The 13,838-nt window shown below is 36.5% G+C and overlaps 1 protein-coding gene across 2 annotated transcripts in view; it reads right to left on the bottom strand.

Moving 5' to 3' along the window:
- Window positions 1-13,838, bottom strand: part of LOC132107833 (sister chromatid cohesion protein PDS5 homolog B-like) — a 40,331-nt gene that overhangs the window by 19,772 nt on the left and 6,721 nt on the right. For both annotated transcript variants that reach the window (XM_059514103.1, XM_059514102.1), the window contains exons 6-21: window positions 13,131-13,257; window positions 12,319-12,399; window positions 10,819-10,959; window positions 8,722-8,837; window positions 8,502-8,596; window positions 7,709-7,854; window positions 6,931-7,082; window positions 2,966-3,079; window positions 2,378-2,459; window positions 2,216-2,264; window positions 1,969-2,108; window positions 1,759-1,874; window positions 1,576-1,681; window positions 871-1,031; window positions 495-618; window positions 222-380 (exon numbers count right to left, since the gene is read on the bottom strand). In XM_059514103.1, the coding sequence (XP_059370086.1) occupies window positions 222-380; window positions 495-618; window positions 871-1,031; window positions 1,576-1,681; window positions 1,759-1,874; window positions 1,969-2,108; window positions 2,216-2,264; window positions 2,378-2,459; window positions 2,966-3,079; window positions 6,931-7,082; window positions 7,709-7,854; window positions 8,502-8,596; window positions 8,722-8,837; window positions 10,819-10,959; window positions 12,319-12,399; window positions 13,131-13,257 (1,909 nt within the window). The remainder of the gene's footprint in view (window positions 1-221; window positions 381-494; window positions 619-870; window positions 1,032-1,575; window positions 1,682-1,758; window positions 1,875-1,968; window positions 2,109-2,215; window positions 2,265-2,377; window positions 2,460-2,965; window positions 3,080-6,930; window positions 7,083-7,708; window positions 7,855-8,501; window positions 8,597-8,721; window positions 8,838-10,818; window positions 10,960-12,318; window positions 12,400-13,130; window positions 13,258-13,838) is intronic.

Below are 13,838 nucleotides of genomic sequence, written 5' to 3'. Positions count from 1 at the left end.
ACACTAGCAATGCACGTTAAGAACATCATGCACACCTGAGCAATCCAGAGGCCTTTATAGATCAAGTGTGAATTCATTTTGAGTGCTCACATAATGCACTACTTCACAAGGTGAGACACAAAAATGTGCATTTTTACGCAGTGTCTTGAATTGATTGCTGTGTGTTCTCATCAACATTCTGGCTATATTGAGAAACCATAATAAGCAATGCTATAAATTACCCGGTCGTTCATTAGCAGGTCTTTAACGATGAAATTGGCCACTAAAGATTTGAGCGGAGCTGCAAACTGTTCCGGGGCCAGCATTGCCAGGTGTCCCAGCGTTGTTAAAGGAGTTATGAGCTGTTCCATGTTGTCTGTGTCAAGACTCTTATGCAGAGGCTGCGGCAGATAGAAAACAATTGGTTAGAATATGGGGAGTTCTCTGTGCCAAGGAAAGTTCATTTCAGAGGCAAAGTAAAAAAATTCCAGATATTTTTTGGACCTTAATCTTACCTCAAATATCTGTGCGAAGTGTGTGTCTCTGTTGGAGAACATGGCATGAATGCAATGGATGGCATATTTGGCCTGGCGAGGAGGACCCTTCTTCGCTTTGTGCTGCAGTACTGTTAAAAGGACTCTAGGGGGCAAAAGGAAGTCAAATAGGCAGGAGTAAATGGCACCATCCAAGTTTATGGATGAATGTACAGCAAAATAGAAATCAGTTTTCTAGAGCATCTCAGAAATCAAAAAATGAAAAACTGTCTTCAATAAACATAAGTATGTTTGAAACATAAATTGATGGGACAAATCAAGCAGCATCACTCCTCTTGAATAAAGCCCAAATGTGTTTTTCTGATCAGCGTGGGCCGTGAGACGGACTCATACGTACGATTTGATGTGTGGGAAGCTCTCCTCCAGTTTGTTGCCAGTGTTTTTGAAGATTTGCAGTGCAGCCTCTGCAACCTTCTCATCGTCCATTTTCAGACAGCCCAGCAAAGACTCAAAGGTCTCGGCAGAGTGGAATGACACCGGGTGGGTGAAGGACAGGACCTGAGCGTAAAGAAAACCCATACCTCAAACTAATAATAAAAAGGTTACTTTGTGCTTTTAAATATGATTATTGGGTCGGGGCGATAGTATCTGCTGTTATTTTATTGGGCCAAGCTTTCTTAAAAAAAAATAAAAAAAATAATGTTTTTCTAAAAACTTCATCTTTGATTTATAGTTCAGTAGTAAAAATGTTACAGCACTGGAAAGTTTGACTCATTTACATAAATCAGCACAAACGGTCTATAAAATTTCAATAAAGTGAATCAAAACATGATTCACCAATTCAATTGTATTATAAATGATACCAGATGTTTTTGGTAACCTCCATGTTTTTTGATAATTTGCATTTTTTCGTTAAATTCTGATTTTTAATGTTCTGAATCAACTAATAGCTGTTTGGTTAAAATAATGGTTCATCTGAAAATAAATGACATGTAGCTCTACTACAGCAACTAACAAATCTAACATGAATGTAAGTATCAGTGGAAACGGATATAAAGCCATCACGGATACAGTCTAATGTGGATAACACAGATTTCTTTACCTTTAGGAGCTCCAGGCCAGCTCTGATCGCTTGCTCGGTCGGGACTCCTTCATCTTCATCATCAGCAGTTCCTTCTATAGATTTGTTTACCTGTTTGATAAGTGCACTGCAGAAAGAGATGAAGGAGTGAGACTGTGCAAATGATAGTACATTTATTCCCGGTATTTAACAATCATAATGTACCTGATGGATTCGGTGTCGATATGAACAGGAGCTATCCTCTCCAATAAAAACTTCACCATCTCTAGGAAAGGATTGCTGGGTTGTTTTGGGCTGCCCAATTTTTTGGTGACTTCTTTCTGTGGGGTGCAAACACAGCCATAAACTGAGACAACTTCAACTGCGTTGGTAAAAACACGATTTTCCTGCAAGGCGAAGCGATAAGGTACTTACCACGCAAACTTCGGCCTGCTTACACGAACAGGACGGGCTCACAAGAGTCTCCAGTTGCTTTCGGATCTTCTCATCCTCCTCAAGAACCTGAGCGAGCTTCTTCACAAAGTCCTGCGTCTTGCCTGGGTCTGGCAGGTTTCCTTCAACACAAATATGGAGAGATGTTTCTTGTTACTACAAAAAAGGCAGCTAGTACTTGACAGGAATATAATTTTAACAGCACTGCGGACGTGACAGCACGACTTACTTGTGATAACCATGACCTTTGAGAATACGGTCTTGTTGTAAGAGTCAGACTGGGGGAATAAAAAAAAAATATTCAAGAATGTTTAAACGGATGCAAACCATGTAATAAAAAAGATTTAGAAAAGCAATAATCAAAACCAAACAACTGTGAGGAAAAACCAACTTTTGGCTGTTTTATGAGATCCAGAAGATCTTTGACATGGTGTCTCAGCATGTTCTGACACTTCCACATTTCATTCAGTGCTCTATAGGAGAGATGGACCACAACAACCACAATCAACATTCCAAATCTGCAAATATATCTTTATAGGCACCTTATAAAATCACTAAACACAACATGAAACTCTCCATAATATGACCCATATCCAAGTCAAACCGTATTTAACAGAGTGGGAATTTTTGTTAACAGGTTGTATTGTTCTAAATCAGCTACTCAATTTCTAAACAATCATTTAGATCAGAGGTGCCCAGACCTTTTTAATACAACAGAAAAAAATAATTATATATATATATATATATATATATATATATATATATTATATATATATATATATATATATATATATATATATATATATATATATATATTAGTTACTTAGAAATGAACTTATGCTTCAATAGCATGTATTTTCCTTTTTTTTATATATATATTTCATGTGGGGCCAAAACAAACAAAGGTCACCAGGCACCAACAACAGGCTTTGGTTTGGGCATCTCTGTTTTAGAATAAAACAAGAATTATTGCACCTACTTGACAGCATTTCCATCTAATGTGGCGTACAAGTAATACAGACACTTCATTCGCTCTGTAGTCTCTAGATTGTGAGGCACAAGATATTGGGCGAAGATCCTCTCAACAAGCAACCTAGTGAAAAAAAACAAATCCGATCATATATATATATATATATATATATATATATATATATATATATATATATATATATTTAACTTAAATTCCTTTAATATTGTACACTGTTTTCTTTGACGAGTTATCACCCAAATTTAAATGATCTTAGACACCACTGAAGTGAGCTCAAATCTCATATTGATGACCCAATCATAACATCAAATTGCTTTTGCACAGTTGTCATTACATGCTTTAATAATGCAATAACATTGTAAACCAACTCATCAGTTTGGAGTTCAAAATGGACACGTGGACAAGCCGTATGCAACACACCAGGAAGGCTTGAAAATGAAAAGTACTGCTTGTTGCAAAGCACAAAAACAACAAAGTCAGAAATGATTACAAGACAGGAGAGAGAGTCATGTTTAAAATAAAAAAGGCTGCAATGTGCTTTTAAATTTGAAATGAAAGAAGTTGCGAGCCACAAATTGTGACCATCTCTGCATTTCTCATCCTGTGGCTCCAGTCTTGAGTTCAGTGTGGGGCAAATCTATGGTAACCGTTTATTTGAAGCTTGCATATAATAAAACATTACAAAAGGTGTTCTTTGTATTCACTGTGTCTTATGGACCTGTCCGTGTGCTCAAAAATAAAGATGCCTGAAAGTCTAGTGTCACCTATCTGGCCAACACTGCAATCTTATTTACATCCACCTTGCAAATTTAAATATTTGGTTTGCGGTTACGCATTATGTTCAAGTAAATATACTAGTGTTCTAAAGTAAGTTTAATTTTGATTTTAAATGAATTAACTACTTTATTTAGTAAATACACAATTTGGTCAATACCATTGCTGCAAAAAATATATATTTCAAAGAAAAGCTGTATAACAGTTTCCACAAAAAATATTTAACACCACTACAGAAATTAGAAGAATAATAAAAATAATTGAAATGTTTCTTAAGCAGCACATTTCTCAAGACAATAGTGATGGCTGCTGAAAATTCAGTTTTACCTTCAGTGGAATTAGGGCTGGGACAACGCGTCGAGGTCATCGATGACGTCGACGCAAAAAATACGTCGAGGCAAAATATGCGCATCGATTCGTCGACCTGTTTTTATTTCTCTAAAAAACGTTTGCAAAACGTTTACCTTATGTGCGCTGAATATACGCGATGGCCGGATCAACATTCTGTCCAACGTTATATAACCAATCCAGGAGTTTTTCTGCATTGATCTTTTTTTTTTGGCGGCTATCAAAGCCTTATTTGATCAGTGAGTGATGTAGAATAGAATGACTGTGCTGCGCCTGACAGGGCGCGTACGAGAGAGAGCCCCGGCTGTGCGCGCGCACTCACAGTCTTCAAACAACATGAGCGCTTCTTGCTCTCTCCCTCGTGCATATTAATCAAAATCATTAAACACGATAGAAAAAGGGCGAAACGCCCAAGTTTCACGCGTGCTCACGCACTCACAGTCTTCAAACTACACGAGCGCTGTCTTGCTCTTGCTCTCGCTCTCTCTCTCTCGCTGTCTCTCTCTCTCTCTCTCCCTCGTGCATATTAACCAAAATCATTAGACACGATAGAAAAAGGGCGGAATGCCAAAGTTTCACGTGGAGCATTCGGAGATTTTTTTTTCTACATGACAGGCTGCTGGCTCCCACTGTTAATTTTTATTTTTTGGAAAAGCACTCTTTGTATTAGCTAAAAGCCCTAAAGTTTACATTGGTTACTGTATTCTTTCAATTGCTCTAAACAAGTATTTTGGGTGAACTTTTTTATTGAATGCTAGACATCAAGTTGTTGTTATTTTCATCTGAAAGAAGAACTTTTTTTCAGTAAGCTAGGCCCTATGTGTTCAGTAACTTGTTTCAGTAAGCTATGTGTTTTCAAGGCTTCAAGGTTTTATTGAATGCTATCTCTATACAAGTGCAAAGTAATGCATTCTTAGTCAGTCTTTTATTTTGTAATTTTAAGAGCAATAAACATAAATTGCAATGTTAAGGAATTCATGTTTTTTTCATTCAGATATGTAAATCAACATGTATAAATTGTTAGTAGTCAATTAATGGGGAGATAATTGAAATCGAATCGGTCTGAAAAAATTAATCGTTAGATTAATCGATGCGTCGAAAAAATAATCGCTAGATTAATCGTTTAAAAAATAATCATTTATCCCAGCCCTAAGTGGAATAAATTGTTTTTTAAATATATTAAAATAAAACCAGTTATTTTCACCGGACATAGAATTTTACAATATTACTGGATTTTTAAATCAAATAAATGTAGCCTTGGTTAGCATAAGACAATCAAAAAACACACATATCGATCTCAAACCTTTGAACAGTAGGCCATCTCCACAAGATATGTAGCTGGTGAACCTAAATCAAGTTATCAAATTATTACCGGTAGATCAAATAATTGGTAATTATACACAAAATTGCACCATGTCATTATTTTCAACTAAAGTGCGTGTATGAATATAGTTAATCATAGTTGGATTATACCTGGGTATATATGGGTAGATATTATTTGTGGTCAGACCATTAAAAATATAGCCAGTATAATCAGCCAGCAGAAAAAAAAAACAATCTTGTGAAATCTGATAACATATTTCAATGTATAATTTAACACCATCTATAAAAAGAGATCATGTGATGCATTACAATACACACAATGTGCAATATGATGTGATATATGATATATTATAATGTGATAATATGATATGATATGTGCAAAATGTGAAGCATTATAAGCATTAAATAAACAGGCTACAAAGTAATGTGTTACCGAATCTGCATTTGTAAGTGGCTGTCTGGTGACATCACTGTTCTCTCTTTACGATTGGCATTGTGTTCAGAGAGCTCTGCAGAATCACTCAATACAGGTTCAACTGAGGATTTTCACAGTTCTCTTGTTTTCAGCCAAAGCGCAGTCTCTCAGAGGAAATTCTTATCTATTCTCATTTGAGAAACATGCCCACTGGCTGTCAATGCATCTAAAATCCTTGAAGAAATTATTGGATTTTTAATGTAGAGGGGGCAACTGGCAGACTTTGGACACGTCATGGCATCAGTAACTTTTCTCTGTAAACAACAGCATCTCAAATCCTCCGTTCAGCAATGGTCCTTAAATTCCAACAGCTTGCGAACAACCTTATAAAATCCAATTACACAACAGAGCTCTTACAGGCTTCACGCCTCATTCAAAGCCTGTCAGACACCAGCAATCTTTTTCAATATCATTTTAAGTCAACATCGAAAAAGCAGCGCCTTGGAAGCTGCAACTGAAATTGTGTCAAAAATAAATCGGTTGTACAGAAACTTCTACAGAATCTTGTGATTTTATTTTTTTGGCATATTTAGGCAGCCTCCCTAGTGTAATTTCATATACCAAAGCATATTTAATATTTGATGCTAAAACTCTTTCACGGTTTACAGAGCTTAGGGCCTTCTCAGAGACAGACACAATATCTCAGGACACCCGTTCAGTGATAAGTCACGTAACAAGTAACATGCACATTTCAAGTACCAAGAAAAAAAAAAACACACTAAACATTTTAAACTATTTAAATATTCAATGAAAATGTTATCATAGACAAAATGTCAAATTACTTAAAATGGCAAACTATGATTTACAGATCCAGTATTTTAATAAATTAATTATACATAATAAATAATCTATCAATCCTCAAAAACCACTTGTATCAAGACATCTAAGTATTTTCCACTTAATGTCTATGTACTAACTGGAAGCAGCATTCACTACTGGCCCAATTTATAAACCATATACTGTAGAAAGCCTGACTTTAAAATAGCCGAGGATGTCACAAGTATTGAAAGAGCGCCGGCTTATCAGCTTCACTCACCGATCATCGATGCTGTTCTGGTAGTAAATGTGAAGCAGTTTGTCTTTGATCCAGGAGATCTGCTTGGCTGCCTCTTTGCCTGCCTCCGCCTGTAAAGCGTACTTCTTATAGATCTGAGCCAGACCCATCATAGCCTCCTTTCGGACCCGCCACTGCAAGATAACACAACGGGATAAGATTATTATGTTCTGGTATAAAGATCATACACCCATGCGAGACAGAAAACAGATATTTTAATGGTACAAGATGAGTTTTTTTTTTTTTTTATCTGAAGCAAAATTTACATATTAAAAGCCTGATATGACAGTTCCTATATTATAAAACCAAATCTTTTGTATGGCAAGCAGAAACAAACGAGGCGTAATAGGACGAGATGGAGATACGCCTTGACTACTGCAGTGTCATTTGTCCAGGAACACAGAGGGGCCTTCAATTAAATTCCTCCCTGAAAGCGTTTTGAAAAGGCTGAGGAATGGTTATATGTGAGTTATAGACCAATTTGTATTATTCCATCCCTTCTAGCTCGGGTGGCTAAAGGAGACTGCTGATTAAATTATAGCGAGAAGAAATGGAGTGTGTCTGGAAGGAAACAAGAAGCTAATGTATTCCAGCTCGGCTCTGCCCTGAATGCGGTGATGTCAAAGTCTCTGGTTCATTTGGGGTACTAATGGGAGAAAAGGCCTTCAGATATTATGCGTGAAATAAAATGACTGCAGCACTAATAAAGAATGTTTAAGAGACAGCAAACAAACAAGCATAAAGACAGCCTGGCACGAACCCTCTTATCCAGTGTCCTCTCCCTCACAAAGTTCAGCAGGTGATCATTGACCAGAGAGAGGTCCTTTTTGGAAGCTGTCACGATGGACACGATGACGTCATGTCGAATTGCCTCCTCTGGGTCATGTGACCTTACTTTCAAATACTCTGCAGGAAAAAATAAATAAAACAGGCACAATTAGGGTTAATGTGCATATGCATCATTTTCATTGTCTTATGAAAAAAATATTGCAATTAAGTAAATACATTTTAAAACAAATAAATACACAAAACAACTTTTTTATAAAAAATATTCAATTAAAACAAGGTTTGCAGTAGACTACTTCCTAGGCATTGGGATGCATTCAATATTTAAAAAAAAGAATAAATTAATAATATATTAAATATTCAATAATAAATGAATACAAATTATATATTAAATATATATTCAATACATTATATGTAAACATATAAATATATAATTTCATTTTTTTTTTTAAGTATTTATTTTATTAAAAGCGTGTTTACAGTGGATAAACTGTGGCAACTACTTCTTCCTGAAACATCACCAGCAGCAAGTGTTCAAGAAGATTTTGACTAGTATCAGGTTGTATTACCCTAAACAATACTTAAATAGCAAACTGTCATTTTTGTTATTTTATTTAGGATAACCCCTTTTCTTTAAAACAACACAATGAATTAACCCAAAAAATGTATTAAGAAAGCAAAGAGGGTCACCCTGAGTTCCATATGATTTTTATGCCAAGTCGTGAAATATAAGAAGTAGTCAAAGTTAGAAGGGGAACAGTTTGTACCTGTGAGATCTTTTGCCAGGTCTGGATGGTTCATCAAGCAATGGCTGGCAAACTTTACACATTCCAGTCGAACAGGGACATGGATGTCATTAAACCTAAGAAACCACAGCAAACCCAGATGGTCAAATTCTTGCAGCTTGGTCTTGCTGTTGAAACTTGTTTTTTCCAGTTTGTGTACACAGAGAAAAAGGTAATTGGACGTGTTGTGCATGAGCTGTACCTCCCAAGGTAGCACTGCCAGAGAGGTTTGTTCTGTGAAGCGAGCTCTGAATCCTTTGCACCAAACATCTTGGCCAGGAGCTTCACAACTTGCAGGCGCTCATCGTTATCATTGCTCTACAAAACACACAAGGGTCTCCCGGTGATATAACTGCAGAAAGCAAGGCCTGTGGCCATTAATTACAGCACAAGGATTGAATAAACCCATTTAGTTGATTTAGCCTCATCCTCACTGTGCTTTGCATAAAAAACAAACGATAAAGACACAACATCAAATATGGTACACGGAACAGGCAGCTCTAACAGAACGATAACATTCATTAATACACTCATCACAAACCCAACCTGCTTTTGCCAAAATGTATACAAGTTTAATAACACAGCCAATGCAAAAGAAAGTAATCACCTTTGCTGGTTTTTGAAAAATGCTAACTGTGCTTTTAGGCCACACTGCATTACATCTCATGTGAAAGAAAGGATCGTTGACTCGGCTGAAGTGTAATCAATTTCATGCAGCGTACAGCATCTTTTAGCTCGGGAATGGTATATTCATTTATTAGAAATACCAAACTTTTAAACTTTCAGGTAACTTGCAAACAACTGAACCAAGTTTTCCCATTGTCACAAAAACACAATGTCAGGTAAGGCACTAAAGGGTGGTATTTATTTGGCTATTAAAACACCATAAGTCTCATGAGGTTCTGACCACAGTTAATATACGCAAGGTTTTGAAGAGGTTTTTTACCCCCACAGGCTGCAAAAAGCTGTAAACAAGGCACTGCTTCCGTGGCGTTGTGAGATGTTAATCATGAGCTATCACAGATGTCCTAGAGGCTCAATAAGGGTTTCATTACAAGGGTAGCACACTTTCCTAAAAGTAGCCAAATATCCATTCAAAACTAGACCTCTTACCAGCCTGACATTAAAAGGGGACAGAAAGATTTAGTAGTTAACCTAATGTCAAAGTCTAATCTAATAAATCGTAACAATGCTAATAACTACGCTTTTTTTTTTTTTTTAATAAAGTAAAATGTGTTTTCATGTAAAAAAAAAAGTTTGAGCATTAGCTAATAGATTTTAGAACAGATTGGTTTCAAACATCTTACAATACTGCATTATCTGAACTCTTGGTAGCTTCAGAAGCTGTTAAAATGAACAAAATCCCTCCTACAAAATATATACGTTTTTCTGCTTAGGCAATGTGTTCGAGACTGAACGTTTATTTTGCCGGTGCGTCAGACTTTTATTTTGACGGTGCTGAGAGCGGCAGCGCCTGTCAGCATTAAGCATTTATCATCTTTGAATGTCTGAATGACAAATCTTTGAATGTCTTATGAACATGTAATTTCACAAACCTTGCAAACTTTGCCAAATCCAGCTGTGAGATCTTGTGACGTGTGCATTTTTATCCAGCATGATTGCGTGTTCTTTGTGTGACGGTCGGTCCATGTGAATTGAATGCTTTAAACTTTGATCTTGTGATTTCAAATTATGCTGCGCTTTATGCATTTGCCCACTGTCATGTTCATATAATTTTCACTGTGTGCTGTATGTAAAATGAATGTTACCCTGGCTTTATTTGGAAAAGTATGATTCCCAATGCACACAATCTTCCCAGAATACTGAGTGCCCTGTTGGTTACAGTCACAGTGTTTGCTTACTTTTTAATTATATTTTCATTAAATATTTATTTGTGAAAAATACTTTGTCATCTAAAGTATGTTTATTTTACACATTTATTTTTTAATCCATTCTCAAATTTTGGCACATAATGCAATAAAGATTTCACTAAAATTTCACTAAAAGATCTACCAAGTGAAAATTGCCCCAATATAATGAATATAATCATCAAACAAATAATAATATAATAGAGGTTAAAAAAAAAGGCTCACTATTTACCTTAATTTGAAAACAGAATTAGACATTATACATTCATAATGACTGTCGTTATATTTTAAAACTGATGAAAAATTTTTAAAAACTTGATCCTCATCAAATCAATCATGCATTTTTTTTCACAAGCAAAAACACAGAGACAGTTTTATCAAAGACCCCGAAAGATGACATAACACTATTTATGGTCAACAAGCAATCCTACCTTGAGCTTGAACTCCAGCTGCGGCAAGACGGACAACAGTAGATGGCTGTCGATGTTGTAGAGCTCCAGGATTAGGTCAAAGACATGTTCTGACAGATCACTGACTGAAGTCTTCCCCAGCATCAGCACCTGGTTAAAGAACTGAGACACCAAACTGTACAATCACACACTGTAACCATCAGCATCTACTGCATGTCCCTGGAAAACGGCACCTTTTCAAACTCCCTGCATAAGCGCTTGGCATCAGCACTTAACATGGCATCGATTAGAGATTAGTGTAAGGAAGCTGGTATTAGATTGAAATAAAAAAAGTAAGTTGTGGAAAAGGTCATCTCCAACAGAGTGCTTGTACAGAATAGAAAGAGGAATAGAAATAGAAATCAGGCCTTGCTGATCTATTAAGAGTTATTGCAAAGGACTCTCCTCCACACTTATTCTCACTATCTCTAGCGCTTTTAATGAGCACTGCGGGGAATAGAGTTCATAGCATAACAACACTGCATGCTCCTGCGGGTGTTGATGATGAATGCGTTTAAGCTCAACATGCCGTTTGAGCAAAGAGAGGTGCTTATGATTTCTGGTTAATGTTGCAAGCCTCAACGAGTTTTCAACAGCGAAAGGGCTGGATCCAAATCATGGAGGTTCATTAGGGATTATTCAAAATTTAAATAAATGAGAAGACCTTTCTTGCATCCAGCATGATTTTGGTACAGCTGATGAGAGTTAGGGTGTACATTCTATTAGGGTTGGGCGATGTCTTCAAATTTGGCATCAGACAATGTCTACTGTGAAACATTGCGATGGATGACATCAGCGGGGGGCGAGCTGGGGGGGGGGTCTTTGTCAAAGGGATTGGGGGAGGTGTGCCCGAAGCATGAATCCTTATAAGGGAAAACAACAAACGATCCCTAACACCGTGTCTACACTGGATGCAAGTGGCAAGACAAAATACTATAGAACCACATGATCTATAACAGAGATTCACTGTATATAAATCAGTCAATAGAACTCATTATAATCAGTGATGCGGTCTACACTGGATGCGGAACAGCATGACACCACAAATCCCTGACAGTAAATTGCTGCCCCATTCTATTTATGACGTGCTGACACAAAACACAAATGATTTTTAATGCTCCCTTTGTTGCATCCAGTGTAGACAGTCTTTCGCTGATGCGCTACGGTGCTACACGACAAACTGTCGCGTCCAGTGTAGACACTGCCTAAGGAGAGATGACTGAGGATGAAGGCTGATTTGCAAATCCTCAGTGTCACTGACAAACATATAATCTTGTCAAATGTGTGGTAAGTACTGCCACTCCACAGTATAAACAGAGTACGTGCAACCGCACATTAAAACTAAACAGCGATTGTGCGAAAAGTGGCGGGGGGTTGTGGGGGCTTGCACAACATCATGACGTCTATCAGATGATGGAATCGCCTATTGGCCCACCCCTACATTCTATGTACAGTGAACTATAATAAATCACATTTACTCACGTTGGTAATGTACGGCTCTATGGCCTGAGCGGTTCTCTTCAGCAAGGCTTTTGCCAGATCGTACGCTTGCTTGTTGAGGTTCTGAAAGACAAGAGTTTTATGTAAATCTCATGAAACCTGTCAAGAAAAAAAGCATTGAAACTTAAACCTATGTTAAAAGCTGTTACGTTTTATATCTTTACATTTTTCATTGTCACGTTAATATATAAATACTTTGGTTTTATATAAATATTTTAAAATAATACATCTAGCATTATTTAAAGAGCAGGATCTTCAACCTTTGGATAGAGACAGAGCTATACATTATGTACATATGTTGCATTTTAAGCCTGTCTTATAATAACATGCTTTTCATAGTTTATTAATGTGTTTACATAATTTGCATTGCAGAACCATTTAAGAAGTGATTACTTACGAATAGTCAAATAATTGTACATTACATTTTAACTTTATTTTTATGTAAATTACTTGAACCTCCTAGGTTTAGTTTTGTTTGGTGTTAACTTCACCTTATTTTTAATTTAATGCATATTTAAATGCATTGATTTAAGTTTTAATGCATGATTTAAATTGTAAAATATTTTTACTTGTTGGTTTCAATTTTACTGTCTTTTATATTCTCTTTATATTTTACATAAAATTTTGCATAATTATCATGTCAGTTAAGCTTTACCATCAATTATTGTCTTTAATGTTTATTGATTATCATTTAAATTAATACAGTAGTTCAGTCACTGTATTAATGAAAGCATGGTAAGTAATAATAATTAAAAAAAAAAATCAAAATCTCCTTTTTTTTCAATTCTCTGTACCTTGTGTGCTGGGACCAGGTTAACCAGAACAGTATCCAGGAGTTCCTGTGAGACAGAGTCGCCTTCACAAACAATTGAGCTCATGAGATCCACCATATGCATGTGCACTTTCTGGTTGTGTCCATTGCTAAAAAGAAAAAAAAATGGTAAACACAAGAACTGACCTAATATCAGGTGCATCAGGCAGTCAAACTACAGGAGTGGAAGATGGAAAGCAAACGTAATGGGGCAGACAAAACAGAAACACTTTCCATTTACAGCAAGAGCAGAGCGCTGCAGTGTCCCACTCAAGAGGACATTTCCAACTGAGCGAACATCAGTGGCTGAGATGAATCACCCCCATATGCATCCTTTATAGCGCACATGCAATGAAGGGTTTCCACCTGGGATTCGCACACATTATTGTCATCTGACCGAATGCAGGGAAATAATATCAGTGAGCAGGAGGCTGACAGCTTATTAGGACATAACAAATAGGCTGCAGCTTCACATTTACATCTCAAACAGAAAAACAGTAAACCACGGAGAAGGTTTACTGAATGATGACAGTAGCTATAGCAAGAATCACCATTGAGCTCTCGAACCAAATGGCAGCAACTTTACAGGACTACAAAAATGAATAGGTGATACATTTCATACAATTACATTTTTGGTGATATAAAATAAGGCAATGTCGCCTATAAAACACTTTGAATAGTAATTAAGCAA

The sequence above is a fragment of the Carassius carassius genome, chromosome 28 (genome assembly GCF_963082965.1).
Source record: "Carassius carassius chromosome 28, fCarCar2.1, whole genome shotgun sequence".
Classification (NCBI taxonomy): Eukaryota; Metazoa; Chordata; class Actinopteri; order Cypriniformes; family Cyprinidae; genus Carassius; species Carassius carassius.
The sequence above is the reverse complement of the archived record's forward strand: the minus strand, read 5'-3'. Positions and strand labels throughout refer to the sequence as shown.